The sequence below is a fragment of the Cyprinus carpio genome, chromosome A16 (assembly GCF_018340385.1).
Source record: "Cyprinus carpio isolate SPL01 chromosome A16, ASM1834038v1, whole genome shotgun sequence".
Classification (NCBI taxonomy): Eukaryota; Metazoa; Chordata; class Actinopteri; order Cypriniformes; family Cyprinidae; genus Cyprinus; species Cyprinus carpio.
The window spans coordinates 22,774,161-22,789,447 of record NC_056587.1 but is presented as its reverse complement, the minus strand read 5'-3'; the positions used below and the strand labels follow the sequence as shown (position 1 = coordinate 22,789,447).

Sequence of the window (15,287 nt, the reverse complement as noted above, 5' to 3'; positions counted from 1 at the left end):
ATTCCACTCATCAGCTCGTTATTAGAGACTGCAAGAACTAAATTGGGTGTGTCTGATTAGGGAGACATACAAAATGTGCAGGGCAGGGGGTCCTCCAGGACAGGTTTGGGAACCACTGCTCTAGAGGAAAAAAGATTATTGGGTCACTGCACAGTATTAATTTGATCGCTAGTTTAAAAATACCTGTTTCTCGGTCCTCTGTGCTGCAGCTGGTACAGTGTCATGGCTTTTATGTTCATCCATCGTACAAAGCACACATATACATTTCTGGTCAGTGCAACAGAAAACCTCAAGGAGCTTCTCATGTTTCTGGCAGATCATCTCCTGCAGTTGTCCAGTGGCATCAATCACTTTGTGTGGCTTACGTGAATGAAATTCTTCATGACGGTCAAAATGAGTTTGACAGTAAGATTCCAGACACATCAGACATGACTTGATAGCTTTGTACTTTTTTCCAGTACAGACATCACACTGTGCATCTCCAGCTTCAGCGAAACATTCAGCAGGAAGTTTGGTCTTCTTCAGTTTCTCCATCACTTCAGCCAGCATGTTGTTTCTAGATAAAACAGGTCTTGGACTGAAGGTCTGTCTGCACTGAGGACAGCTGTAGACTCTCATCTGATCCTCCTGATCCCCAGCAAGTCTGTATACAGTTCTAAGCCGTAACTGTGTCCACACATGGGATGGTCCACTGATCCTTCAGGAGATCCAGACACCACAGGACATGTGAACTCATTCTGATCCACCGAAATTCTGGCTCCTGCCATTTTACTGCTTGAATACAGAGACACAAACACACAACAGCTCAACTACACTTCAGTTTCTCTTCAGTTTAAATATTTTCCTAGTTCTGTGTTTGAGTGACGCAAGTAAAACAGTTGTGTCTGTGAATCTGTAAAGCAGGTTCCTCATTCCTGTCCCTGTACAGCCAGATTCCTGCTGAGATTAGTGTCTACCCAGATAGCACAGGTATGTCTGCAAGATGTCTGTTATAGATTGCTTGATCTGGAAAGCATCTGCTGTGTACAAACATCTGATAGACGTCTTTAAGATGGAAGTTTTACATACACTCTAAATCATAAAGATCTTAAACACATTTTCTAAATGTCTATTTGACATCTGAAAGGAAACGTCTTATTGCAGATAAGCAAACACTCAAGCAGGTGTAAATGCAGACGTCAATTAGGCGTCTCCGTGATGTACGTGTACTATCAGGGGACACACCTGGGTATTGTTAAAGTAAATGCAAAGACCTTGAATAGTTGATTCAGGGGCATTTAGTTAGAGAGCAAACTAAACTGTGTAGGAAAGTGACTCTCCTGGACTAGGAATACACAAGAACAATACTTCAAAATAAAAGTCAACAAATCACAAAACAAGAATATGTAACAGTTCCATTATCAGGCTTTCCCCATTCTTGTGTTTAATTCCTTTTTACACTCTTGCCTTGTTTGTCTCCATGGTAATTCATTAGCCTCACCTATTCCTCATTAGCCTCTTGTTATCCTGTGTATTTTTTTTTTTACCTGTGCTTCAATCTTTGTCATTTGTTATTTATACATTCTTTGCATAGCTGTTGTGTGGTTATGGTATATGTTCTGTGTTACGTATTTCTGCCTTTTTAGATTGTTCTGTTGAGGGTTTAATAAATAATTGATGCATTTAGATCCTTGCCTCACCTCATCCCTGCCAAATCATGACAGAACGACTGACCACATATGGATCTAGCACTAGTAAGGAGCCATGCTGAGGAGCAATTGTGTGTGTTTGGACTGGGCTGGACTATGAAATCAGCAGACTTGTGCCAGGGGGAGGTTCCAGCTGGACCCTGGCACTGTACATTGATCTGGCTCTGGAGTTGAGTGGGTCCTAATTCACTGTGGGAGAAGTGGTGGAGGATTTGGATCACCATTCGCACCATGGACGAGAGTGCGAGCCCACTCCCATTAACACTCCAAAGCCTCGTCCCATAATCCCCCCCCCCCTCCAAAAAATGGGTTCACTCCCATTAACACTCCAAAGCGTCGTGGCCATCATGGATAGACTATACAAGGGCCATCTCGAGGCATTCAGGGCTGGCATCCGAGGTTGGCTGACCCTCCAGTGATGTCTGTTTATGTGGCTAATAAAATGTTACCGGTGGTTCTCAACCCGGTGGTTTCAGAGATCCTTCCACCATCATTAGGGCTTTCTCTGATGGCAACCGCTGTCTTGTGTGTTTGGGCTGCACACTGCTCTACAGCTCCTTTTAAAGCTGCAATGTCCACTTCAGATCCTCTGGAGGTGGCAGTGTTTGATACAGCTCTTCCAGAGGCAGAAGTTTGTGAACACTTTGCCTGCCCTGTCATGGCCTGTGTGTATGGAGGCATGGCAAGGGAAGTGTTATTTATATGTTTATTTTTATATAAACATTTAATGTTACAATGTGAGTTTAAATTGCTTTGAATTAAAGTAATTAAAGTAAAATTTTTGTAAATTATTGTAAGATAAGTCAGTGACCAATTCTCCACACTGCAGATTGAGGAATAACTTCACAACGGACTAATGCCACACTCTCTCTCCTCCTTCTCCCACTCTCAAAGACGGACATTTCCCAAACTATCCTGTCCAGTCATCCTACTACGTTCCACTTGAAATCCGATTCCCACGCACCGCCTTCAAGGCGCTTTCTTCTTCAGTCATACCTTCACTTACTCACATTATCAACTCCTCTCTTCACTCTGGAACATTTCCCTCAGCATTTAAGGGGCATGCTCGGTAAAAGGCCCACTGCTGAAGAAACCATCTCTAAAATCCAGCACTTCTAGAAAACTACAGACTCGGTATCCCTTCTTCCATTCATGCAAAGACACGCGAACGAGCTGTTTAACACCAGCTCTCTATGTTTTCTTTTACAGAACAAACCTCCTGGACAGCAACAATCTGACTTCAAAAGCAGCCACTCCACTGAGACTGCCCTGCTCTCGGTTTACTGAAGCCCTGCGACTGGCAAGAGCAGCTTTTTCAAATCCTAGTACTTACTCATTTTGCTGGACCTGTACTGCTGCTTTTTGACCCCATTAATCACCAGTTTCTCCTGTCCACCATCAGAAAGATGGGTCAATCTCTGGAACCGCACTTCCAGTGGTTTAAGTCCCCTTCTGATAGACTCCTTCAGGGTTGTTCATGGACAAATGAAGTTTCGAAGTCACCTATAAACTGCTGCTACTGGGGTTCATTTAGGCTCAGTAATGGGGCCAGTGGGAAAACTTTTCTCATCGAGATGATTGTCATTAGGAACGGTCAATTTTGGAACCATGGCTTTTGCCATGTCATCCGCTGTACAGAGGACAAGGACAACTAAAGGATGGTTATCAGCGCTCAATCCAGTTTGACCTGCATCGGTGACTTGTATGGGGGTTTCTGAATGTCTGAGTGGCATGTGCAAGCTGTGATAAATCTGGAAACTCACCATCAGTGCGAAAACGTATCTAAGACTAGAACAAAATAGTGACTCCAGCTAACCCATCGTTTCATCACAACTTCTCAGGGAAAGCTGACACGACGTAACAACTAAAAACAATCCAAAGATTAGTGAAAGAACTTAGGATCCGAGAAGGAAATCAAAGTGGAGTTTGCAGTTACTATTGGCTAGACGACCCCAGTACAAAGATTGGAGCATAGTATAACATAGGAAGATTATTGAAACGGTCTTGGAGATTGAACGCAGTCGCATTACTTTCTCCTGTCTCAAGCTCTAATTATGACAAAGGACTGGACTATGTAATCTTCTCTCCTAAACTTAGCAACTGGTCATCCATGTTCTACAGACGTTGGAGACGATTTTACTGCAGCAGCGAGGCTTGCTACTTCAAGAGTCAAAAAACATGGCACGTTGGTCTCTAGTTATTTCTGGACGAGAGCAGTTGATGCCATGAAATTTAACTCACTGTTGTTTTCACTGATGTATTAACAATTTTCATTAAGTATCGTGAATTAACGCTCATACTCCCTTTTGCTTCTGATCTCTGTTGAATTTTGAAAAGTACATCATCTTGCATTATGTTTTTATTACTGATTGTAAAGGGCCTCAACTTTTAATGGATAACAATCGTTATATAAAATACTTGTGCAATCAGTCCCCACGTAGCACAGTGCTCAGAGAGTAAATTATAGAGACTAAACAAATGAGTTTTGAGTTTCTTATTTACGTATTATTATTATTAAGTATTATTATTTTATGATTATATTATCTATTATTGCTAGCGGATGATACTTATTCATTTAAAGTTCTGCGCAGTATTACACTTTTGGCTTCAAGTGCAGTTTTAGTTCCATCGAATGTGCTAATAATTGTTTGTCCTTTATTAAACCAGTTGATATTAAACTGCGAGAACATCTCTACAGCTGCGCCCATGCATTACCTCTACCCGTGCAACCTTTATTATCGTTCATTTGTGAAATACTTGTCCCTGGTCCGTTATAGGACATCAATTATAAGTTTTAAAAGTTAATTTATTGTGTTTTTTTTTTAATGCATCGATTTGCAGAGAATATATTACACATGAGGTTATTTTACCGGGTGGGAGGCTATGAGTAGAAGCAGACAGGCAACCACAAAAATAATACTGTATGAGTCATCCGAGGCTCATAATCCACCTATGTGGTTTCAGACCTATATCACGTGCTAATTTTGTCAACCAATCATATTGTAAGCCATGCCCTGAAACATTCTGAGAGGCAGCTGGTTAGAAATTGTGTGGTTCTAGTGTTGTACTACCACTCCAAATGATTTTCGATCATAAGTCTCTTTTGGAGGCCAAACAAAGTAGTTTCGATTTCTATTTATGACAACCACGTATTGTCAAGGACCTGGCGCGGGCGGAACCAATGATACAGTTCTAATCAAAGTCAATGTCTTCTTTTATTAGGATTTGGGCGTGTTATGCATATTCTTCCTCACACAGTGAGTAGACATGTGTGGGATGCGTTTTAAAATAGGTAGTTAGGGAGGAGTGGACGAGTCTTAACTTGTTATAAAGAATATCTCATGGTTGAGACTTTAGTCTCTTTGCAACTTTAGTGATATATCTATGCAAAACAGCTTGTTACACATCCAAAGAGAAAGGAAAAATTGAAAATGCATATATGACTTTTATAAATCAATCCGTAATCGAACTGGATGCAGTGTCAGGACCTGAGGAACTGGTGTGATATGCTCATATTTTCTGGTTCTAGTCAGAATCCTGGCAGCAGCGTCCGATCAGCGCAGCTGTCTAATGGTATTCTTGGAAGGACGGTGAAGAGACCATAAAATAGTCCACCATGATGGGTGATATAAGGCATGAACAATTTCTCACAAAACAATTTGGCAATGTTTTTGAGATGATAGTATGCTGAATTTCAGTACTGCTTTGTTTGCTTTGGCTATGACTCTGTGGAAACTAGGCTCTGTCTTCCAGAATCAGCCCACCAAGGTTCTTGACTTGATTTTAGTTGTTTGACCACTAGCGGTCAAGGATATGTGCATTCACTTCGGAGACTTCATCTTTGTTTCCAAATTGCAGATGACTTCAGTTTTCCCTTGTTTAAACTGAAGAAAGTTTTGGCCCATCACCTCGTTAATTCACAATAATTGGCCACTAGGGATGAGCCGAGAGGGTTCATGGGGGCTGTCTGTAGTCATTTAGCGATAGGCAAGGGAACATGGGTTCTCATCAGCGATAGCTTTTGTGATAGGCAATTGGTTATGTTTTTCCTTATTGACTTATGTGGAGTGGAGGTAACAAAAGGGGGGGCGTGCAAGATGAGCATTGGGGACTCTGAATGTCATGGACGTCCACTAGACTTATGCTCTCCTATACGCACATAATAAACCTCTCCCTTTACGTAGGATCTGAACCATTGGAGTACCATCCCAGATAGCCGACCCAGTATTCCAGTCTCTCTAGTAGTATGTTATGATCGACAGTGTCAAACACAGCACTGAGATCAAGTAGTACCAGCACTGATATTTTGCCAGAATCAGAATTTAGGTTGAATATCATTTATTATCTTAATAAATAATAGCGCTGTCTCTGTGCTGTGGCCGGAAACCAGATTGAAAATTGTTCAGGTGTCCATTTGAGTTTAAGTATTTGTTCAGCTGATTAAAAATAATCTTGCCTATAAAAGGAAGATTTGATATTGGTCTATAATTCCTCAATATGGTGTTATCAAGATTGCTCTTTTTCAGAAGGGGCTTAACAACTGCAGTTTTCAGTGAGTTTGGAAAAGTCCCAGAAAGAAATGAGGCATTCACCACTTCTAAGAGATCTGCTTCTAAACCATTAAGCACCCTTTTGAAAAAATATGTGGAAAGTGTGTCAAGATAGCAGGTGGACAATTTAAGGTGCTGTACTATTTCTTCCAGAATTTTGCTATCAATTGCTTCAAAAACAGACATGGAGGGCCCTATTTTAACGATTTAAATGCAAAGTGTAAAGCGCATGCAGCTGGTTTGCACTCAGAAGCGTGGACCAAATTCCAAATTTGCTATTTTAATGGCGGAAGCACGTTTGTACGCCCGAGCGCTGGTCATGGGTTGTCCCTATTCTCTTAATGAGTAATGGGTATTTTTGGGCATAGCGTTACTGTCAGCCAATCAGAGTCTCATCTTCCATTCCTTTAGAGCCAGTTGCGGTCGTGCCATGGCAGTTTGCTATTTACGGCAGCAGAATTGCAAAAGCGCCAAAGACGAAACGCCTCCAGAAGAGAGAACAGAGAGCTGCTGGTGTAATGGTGACAAATAGATATCTAATTCTGATACATGCAATGACTATCCATTATGACATGTAGGCATTTTTATATTTATGCCAGCCTACCCTCAATAATAATCTTTTACATTGTAATCCTTTAATTTGTAATATTTGGCATGTTTGTGTGTGCTGCTGTCGTCCTGTGTTTAATAAGCAGCGTGTCTGGCGTTGTGGGCCCGCCTGTACTAATACGCTCTTTAAATAACAAAGAAAAACGTGCGTAGACAGACCAGTTTGAGTTGGTCGTCGCGGATCTACCAGCTCCTTAATATAGCAATGTGTGCCTGGAACACACCTTCTTTGTAACTGTAGCACGCCCATGGTTAACAAATGGGCACAAATGCATTTGCTAATTAAACGACGTGGCGCTGGACAGAAAAATGCAAATGGCGCCAGACTGAAATTAGCAAACACACTTGCGCTGCGCCTTGTGTCGCATTGTGCCGGGTGTATGATAGGGCCCGGAAGCATCAGCGCAAATTTACCAGGAAGACTTAATGCCATCAGCCACATTACACTAGATCCTAGGAAGACTTAATGCCACGTCACATTACAATTAGATCTAGCCAATCGGCACTTAACATGAGGACTATAAAAGCCCTCTACTTGGTCCCAGCACACACCAGTTGATAGATTTTTTGTATGTCTGGTGAGCGGGGCTCTGGCTCTGGTGTTTCCGGTGGCTGAAATATGTTGTCCTGGCTTCCCTGGCTGTTTTCAAGAAAGTCGTCTTGGGTGCTGAGTCTTGGACCACATCCATTAAAACTTCAAATCTGTTTTCAAGATGTATAATAGGTGGTAGAATACCAGTGTTTGCTAGCCTTGTCATTGTCAGGATTGTAATATTGTCTGGATTAATATAAATAGTTATATGTTATTTGGTTATAAGTAATTAGTTACAGAGAAGCAGGACAACACCCTCAGAAACTGCTGTAATGCTGCATCCTAATTACTACAGTTGCACTGCAGGACTGAAAACTGTCCGGATTTACAGTTCCTTCATGATCACACTGATGGATCTGTTTTAAATTTTCACACACACAAACTTTCTCTCTCCACACACACACACACACACACACACGGGGACATTCCATAGACGTAATGGTTTTTATATTGTATAAACTGTCTTTTTTTTATCCCCTTACCGTAACCCTACCCCTAAACTTAGCCTTCACACAAAACCTTCTGCATTTTTAGAATTAAAAAAAAAACTTAATTCTGAATGGTTTCTTAACTGTCTTCCATAGGGAATACCAAGACACACACACATTTACTTTCTCACTCACACACACTTACACTCTCTCTCACACGCACATATGCTATATTATTTCTGGCACGCTCGTCTATGTGGTTTGTGACTTTTGGTTTGTCTGAGTGTGTTTGAAGTGTTTTTTTTGTTGAGTGTTTTTATTTTGTGTTTTTAGTTTTGTGATTGCCTCTGCTGCCAGCCAGCACTGCTGCTCTAAACACACACACACACACACTCTTGTGCACAATAAACCCATGTGAATGAAGCGTCGTGGCATGCTGGTGTCCAGTGGAGCGATGTATTCCTCTGAGATCGATCAGACACTGTCTTAGCGCTGCCCTTCAGCTGTTTTCTCTCTGTGTTGTTGTGCAGGTTTTGGGGACGCCGTCAGAGGAGACGTGGCCAGGTGTTCACTCACTCCCGCACTTCAAACCAGGTAAACGTCCTGTTCATCTGCCTGTAAATGACACACGCTGACGCGCCCTTGAGAAAGTGTCCCATATGTCCCTCATCCGCCCAGAGGCATGATGTCTGCCAGCAGACGAGATGTGGTGGTTTACTTAAAAGTAGACGAGGTTTGTTAGCTCTCACACACACAGATCTCACTCAACAACCAGCAAACACCACACATATGAGCACTAGACACCGTAAAATAAATTGTTGCTGCTTTTAGAAGTATTTTTTTGCAATTACTTTTGATTTAAAAAAATAAAAAAATATCTGATTTGACTGCAAAACTCTCCTGTCCGTTTAGAAGTATTTTTTTGCAATTACTTTTGATTTAAAAAAATAAAAAAATATTTAAGTTGTGGGAATCTCCTCAAGATGGCTTGATAACAGAGTGAAGTTGTGGGATCTCAAGATGCATTGCTTCAGGCTTGATATCAGTGACATGAAGCATCATTGATGCCAAATCGGACATATTTTGAGATGCAAAATTTGGTTTATTCGTGTGATGAGATTAATTTGCTGTTTTTTTTTTTTTATTTATGTAAGGTTATTTGATATTAGCATCGGGACGAGGAGTTGAAATTGATGTAATGTAATGATTTTATGTGAAGTATCAAAACTGTTATTATTGTTAACTAAAGTTATTAAAAATTGTTTTTGGTAAATTAAATAAAGCTGTAATAAAATCTAAGTATTACATGAAAAAGTTGGACTTAACTTATTAGTGCTTAAAAGTACTACAAAGACTAAAATGTAAATTTTTTGAAATATTAAAAAAATGAAACCGAAATAAAGAATTAGAAATAAAAAACGACACAAGCAACAAAATTAAACTAAAATTAAAGTGAAAACTGAAAATTTAAAAAATAAAAACTAATTAAAAATGTTAATAGATAGTATAATGTTAATTGATTGTATAATAACACTAAGTGTATAAATAACTGTATTGTTGGTTAAAACTGGATTATGGGTTACAGTATCTGTTGGTTTAATGTTTGTTTTTTTATTATTTTCTGATACAGAAAATTTGCATGCTGCACTCTATGTATGAATGGTTTGGTTAGAGTAGTGATTTGTTTGATGTTATTGTTATTTTCATTCTTAATTAGAATGCTTACATACTCTTACTATCTCTGACCTGCATATATTTTTATGGTATTATATTATTATTATGTTGTTATACAATTTTTATTTTAGTATGCATTTGGCATTATTTGATCAGACTGCCAGATGTTTTTGACACAACATTACACAAAAATGCAAAAAATGTCATTATTTGATCAGACTGCCAGATGTTTTAATATAATATATATATCTATAATATATATATATATCATAGATATATATATATATAAATACATATATATATATATAACAGTACAGACCAAAAGTTTTTGAAACATACTATTTTTATTAATGTTTTTTTTGAAGAGAAAGTTCCTTCTTCGCTCTGCTCATGCAAGCCTTGCATTTATTTGATCAAAAAATACGAAAAAAATGTAATACTTGTGATATATTATTACAATTTTAAAATAATAGGTTTTTTTTTAAAAAATGTATTATACTTATCCTTTAAAATTATCATTTATTTCTGTGATGCAAAAAGGCTTGAATTTTATACGGATCATTAATATCACATGATCCTTCAGGGAAGTTCATTCTAATATGATGATTCATTATTATATATTATCAACAAAGAAGTTTGGAAAACACCGACAGTATCTGACTACCTACCTGCAGAGCTTAAGCAAAATAATTCTTATTCTTCAAGCAAACAGGGTAGATATACATTTTTTTAACATATATTTTATATTTTTTAAATCACAACTCACTATTTCACAGGATACTATTGAATGTATGATAAAAAAAGATAAAAAACAAAAAAAAAAACAAAAAAAAAAAAAAAAAAAAAAAAAAAAAAAAAAGAAACAAAAACTAACAACGGCAAAAAACCAAAAAAAAAAGAAAAAAAAAAAAAAAAACAAGAGCAAACTCATTTTCTTGTATTTTAAACATAATTCAATATTTTGTATCATTACACAATATTTACACTGAACTACGTATTTACACAATATTAACTTCAGGTGACTTTGTTCTTTAACATATCACCTACTCTCTTTGTCCCGCTACCGACTCTATTATTTCTCTTTTCGACCTACTTATTTTTCTCCCTGTTTAAATTATCATCTACGTCCCTGTTCGTTCTACGCATTCACTCTGGTGGTTGGGGGATTGTGTTAAATGGGCTGGGGAGGATCAGATTAATTTCTTTTTATTTTCAATTATTTTCAATTATCTATGATATTTTATTTTCATTATATTATTGTATAATACTTTTTATTTTTTTTTTTTTTTTTTTTTATTATTATTATATTATTTTTTCCTTTTATTTTTTTTTTTTTTTTTTTTTTTCTATTTTTTCACCTGCGCTCACTCTGTTCCGTTGCCGGGCGCTCAGCACGTGCTACCTTTTTAAGACCTAATGCGTGATACTCTATCTATGTGTGCGCATGCAAATCGTATTAGACAGCGGGGGAACGCCGGGGGTGCAGTAGCCCGCTGGCGGTCACTGCGCCGACAACAGGGATAGTAAAGAAATAACTACGCTTGATTAGAACAGATATAGTGATCAGAAGTTGGGGACGTCCGGTAGGTATGATGTGGCGACCCGCTCGGTGACCAGGCTCGCGAGAGTGTGCGCCAGGAGGGACGGCGGTGGTCCACCTGTCATCCACGGGGCAAAATAAGTATTGCAGCGGGGGGGTTGGGGGAGTGTTAGCAGACCGGGGTCGCCAACCACAGAATGAAGGCAGAGAGGAGAAAGGAGTCGAAGGAGCAGGTGGGAGAGACGGGATGTGACAGGGGGACACGAGTCTGGGAGTAGGATGCGGAAAGTCGCTTTGCAGCACAGGAATAAATTATTTTTGGTTAAAGTAATTCCATATCAAAACGAATTATTTTAAGGTTGTAAGAATATTTCACAATATTGCCTGTTTTTTTCTGGTATTTGGTTGATCAAATTAAATCCAGGCTTGATGAGCAGAAGACAACTTCTTTGACAAAAACATTCAAAAATAGTAATGTTTCGCAAACTTTAGTTTTTTGTATTATTGGTCCGTCTGTACTGTATATATAAATTTATATTATATCATATACAAATATATATTATAGAAATTATATTTTTTTGCTGAATTAAACATGCATGAATGATGAGGTCACATGACAGCAGGTTCATGCATCTTGATTCAGTGTATATGCAGCTCAGTATGTACTTTACAGTGCACTAGTGTTACATTCTGAACGTATCCGGTGAGGACACACTGCCCTCTGCTGAGCGCCGAAGACATCATCAGAGAGAGACAGACACCTAAGGAGCCTGTGTTCTGAAATAAACCGTAGCGCTAATGAAGGACTAATGATCTCAGGTGTGAGATCAGCACAGAGACCTTAAATAAAAGCGCATTACTGAATCCGCGGCCGCGTGCGTGTGAGTGATTCAGTTAGGAGAGTGTATATTAATTTAATGATATCATGTGTTAGTTTTGGTCAGAGGTATTTAATAGTTACATTTAATCAGTAAAGAGAAAAGAGGTACTGCAGCCGCGAGCGTCCCCAGCGAGGATGTAAATCAGCGTGAATGAGAACGTTCACCAGCCAGGAACAAACCCCCCTTCAGTAAAAGCCTTCTGCTAGTACACATATACGGATAAAAGTGTTAATTTTTGGTGCAAGGCAAGCTGCTGAGTGGAAAAAGCAAGACCACTCACGACAGCCTTTAAAGATATGTATTGTAATTGAAATCTACAGACACAAATAGATGGAGTGTAATAAATTAAGTAAAAACACCCTTCTAGTGACTGAGATGTCGACTTGCTTATATGTGTATTTTGGATGGTTTGTTTGATCTAGAATTTGTGATGTGAAAATTTTAAAGTGAAAGTGTTTTTCTTTTGTGTGTATTTTGTATGGTTTGTTTAGTGTAGAATTGAAGATAACAGTGGTTTTGTGTAGTTCAGTTCTGTAGCAGCAGAGGGCAGCGTTTACTGGACTGTTGCACTATGAGCAGCTGAGGTATCATATATGATGCTGTATGAGAGCAGATCAGTGTTTTCTGCCTGGTTAAAAAACTGTTTCATATTGTTGGTGGGAAGCGTTTAATTGTTGTTTGATTGTTGTTGAGTACAGTTGCTGTTGTTGGAGTTTTATGTATTAGATTTTGTGTGTTGTTTTTTTTTTAAATGAATGAAAAAAAAAAAAAAAAAAAATAACAATGCATTGATTGGAGAATGTAGTGTGTGTGTAATATGTGTGTGGTGTGTGTGTGTGTGCTGACACGTTTCACTACATGTATGGCCGCGAGTGGACGGTGTGTATTGATCCATTCCGAACAGGAGGTCCAAACTAATGAATCGCATCTAGAACAAAAGAGACTTGAGTTCATATAACACACTAACATTACTACTGAAGATTTAAGTTATTAAAAAATAATGCTTTTATTTCACAAGCTGCATTAAATTGAATCAAAAGTGACAGGCTAAAGACATTATAACGCTACAAAGATTTCTGTTCCAATAAATGATTTTCTTGTGAATCTGTGAACCGAAAAAATACAATGTATCACAGTTTCCACAAAAAAAATCAAGCATAACAACTGTTTTTAACATTAATAATAATCAGAAATTTTGTTCTTGGGCGGCAAATCATCATATTAGAATGAATTTTCTCTGACAGATCAAATGTGACCGGAAGACTGACTTGAGTAATGAATGCTGGAAATCACTGCACATCACAGAAATAAATTCCATCTTACAGATATTCACATAGAAAACAGCTATTTTAAATTTTAATAATATTTCAAAATTTTTACTGTATTTTTGATCACATAAATGCATGAGCAGAAGAGACCTGAGTTTGAAGAGACCTAAACGTTTGAACGGTGCTGTACAGTGATGCACTGATGCAGCTCAGTAGTATTCAGTATGTAGTGTATGTTAGGAGTGTTTTCCACTGTTGATTATGAATCATCTCACTGCAGCATCATGAGTTGGAGTTCTTCATCTGTCGTCTGTGTTTCACCTGCAGATCGATTCACTGTCTACAGTCCCAAGAAACTCAGACAAGCCTGTGAAATAAGTAAGTGCCTCAAACGACCGTCAAACATTTTGTATATATTTTTTAAATGGGACAGATTTTTTTGTTATGTGTGGTTAATGTTGCAGTGTATGGCACAGTGCTGTAGCTGCTTTAAAAGCACATCATAGATGCTGCGTAATAATGCTGAACGTTCCCAATCCCAAGAGAAGAGACGAGGGAAGAGCACAACTTTGTGTTTCTCTCGCTCTCGTCTCTCACACAGCGACTTTAAAGCGTAACCTCACACCAGCAGATGTGTTTACACACACACACACACACACACACACACACACACACACACACACACACACACACACAAACACTGATCAGCACAGCCGTTCATAAGCTGCTCTCCATCAGTTCATGAGTTACTGCTGCCATTATTATTAGAAAAAAAGTCTTGTAGGTTTTTCATAGGAATCAAAAATCAACTTATTAATATGTCAGTTTTTTCCTAGAGAGCTTTGAGATTAAATGTAGTATTAATGCTCAAAACACCTACGTCTCAGTTGTTTCCATTGAAAGAATGACTAAAATAATCTGAAATGACTCTCCTCTATAATCTCTAGAGTCTCTCAAAATGTCAAAAGTTCAGAGTTGTTAAAATCTTATGTTGTTTTTTGTTTTAGTCTTTTATGCTCTTGTCTTTTGAGGTTGCGTTTATTTTGATCTAAGATGCTGTATTTATTTTAAAAATTGTGAAATATTATTATAATTTAAAATTGTTGTTTTCTATGTGAATATCTGTTAAAGTGTAACTTATTTCTGTGATGCGCAGCTTGTATTTTCAGCATCATTACTCCAGTCTTCAGTGTCACATGATCTTCAGAAATCATTCTAATATGCTGATTTATTATCAATATTGGAAACAGTTTTTGCTGCTTAATATTGTTTTGGAACCTGTGATACTTTTTTCGGAATTCTTTGATGAATAATATTAAAAAGAACAGCATTTATTCAAAATAGATATCTTTTCTAACAAGTCTTTACTGTAAATTTGTATCAATTTAATACATTTTTGCTGAATAAAAGTATTAATTTCTTTTAAAAAATGAAAAGAAAAAAGAATCTGCAGACCACAAACTTTTGAATGGTAGTCTATATTGTTACAAAAGATTTCTATTTTAAGTAAATTCTTTTTATTTTCTTTTTTTTTTTTTTTATCAGAGGATCTTGAAAAAAGTATCACAGGTTCAAAAAAAAGAAAAAAAAAGAAGCAAAAACAGACACAATCAATATTCTCTAACACTGATAATAAATCATCATATTAGAATGATTTCTGAAGATCATGTGACACTGAAGGCTGGAGTAATGATGCTGAAAATACAGCTGCGCATCACAGAAATAAATTACAGTTTAACAGATATTCACTTAGAAAACAGTTATTTTAAACTGTAATAATATTTCATCAATTTTACTGTTTTTTTTTCTGTATTATTAATCAAAGAAATGCAGCCTTGATGAGCAGAAGAGACTTCTTTAAAAAACAAAAATTCTTACTGATCCCAAACTTTTGAATGACATATGTGTGTATATATATATGTGTGTGTGTGTGTGTGCGTGTGTGTGTGTGTGTCACATTATTATATATTATTTGAATTAGATTTTTTTGTTATATTTTCTGTTTTCACTTTCATTTTAGTTGAAGTTTTGTTATTTTTATAATTTTATTTTAAATA

The 15,287-nt window shown here is 37.6% G+C and overlaps 1 protein-coding gene across 1 annotated transcript in view; it reads left to right on the top strand.

Annotated features, from left to right (window-relative positions):
• The window catches only part of LOC109074372 (cyclin-dependent kinase 14-like), a 190,540-nt gene that overhangs the window by 137,681 nt on the left and 37,572 nt on the right, over window positions 1-15,287 (top strand). The window contains 2 exon segments of the mRNA XM_042773286.1: window positions 8,398-8,461; window positions 13,558-13,612. Coding sequence (XP_042629220.1) covers window positions 8,398-8,461; window positions 13,558-13,612 — 119 coding nt within the window.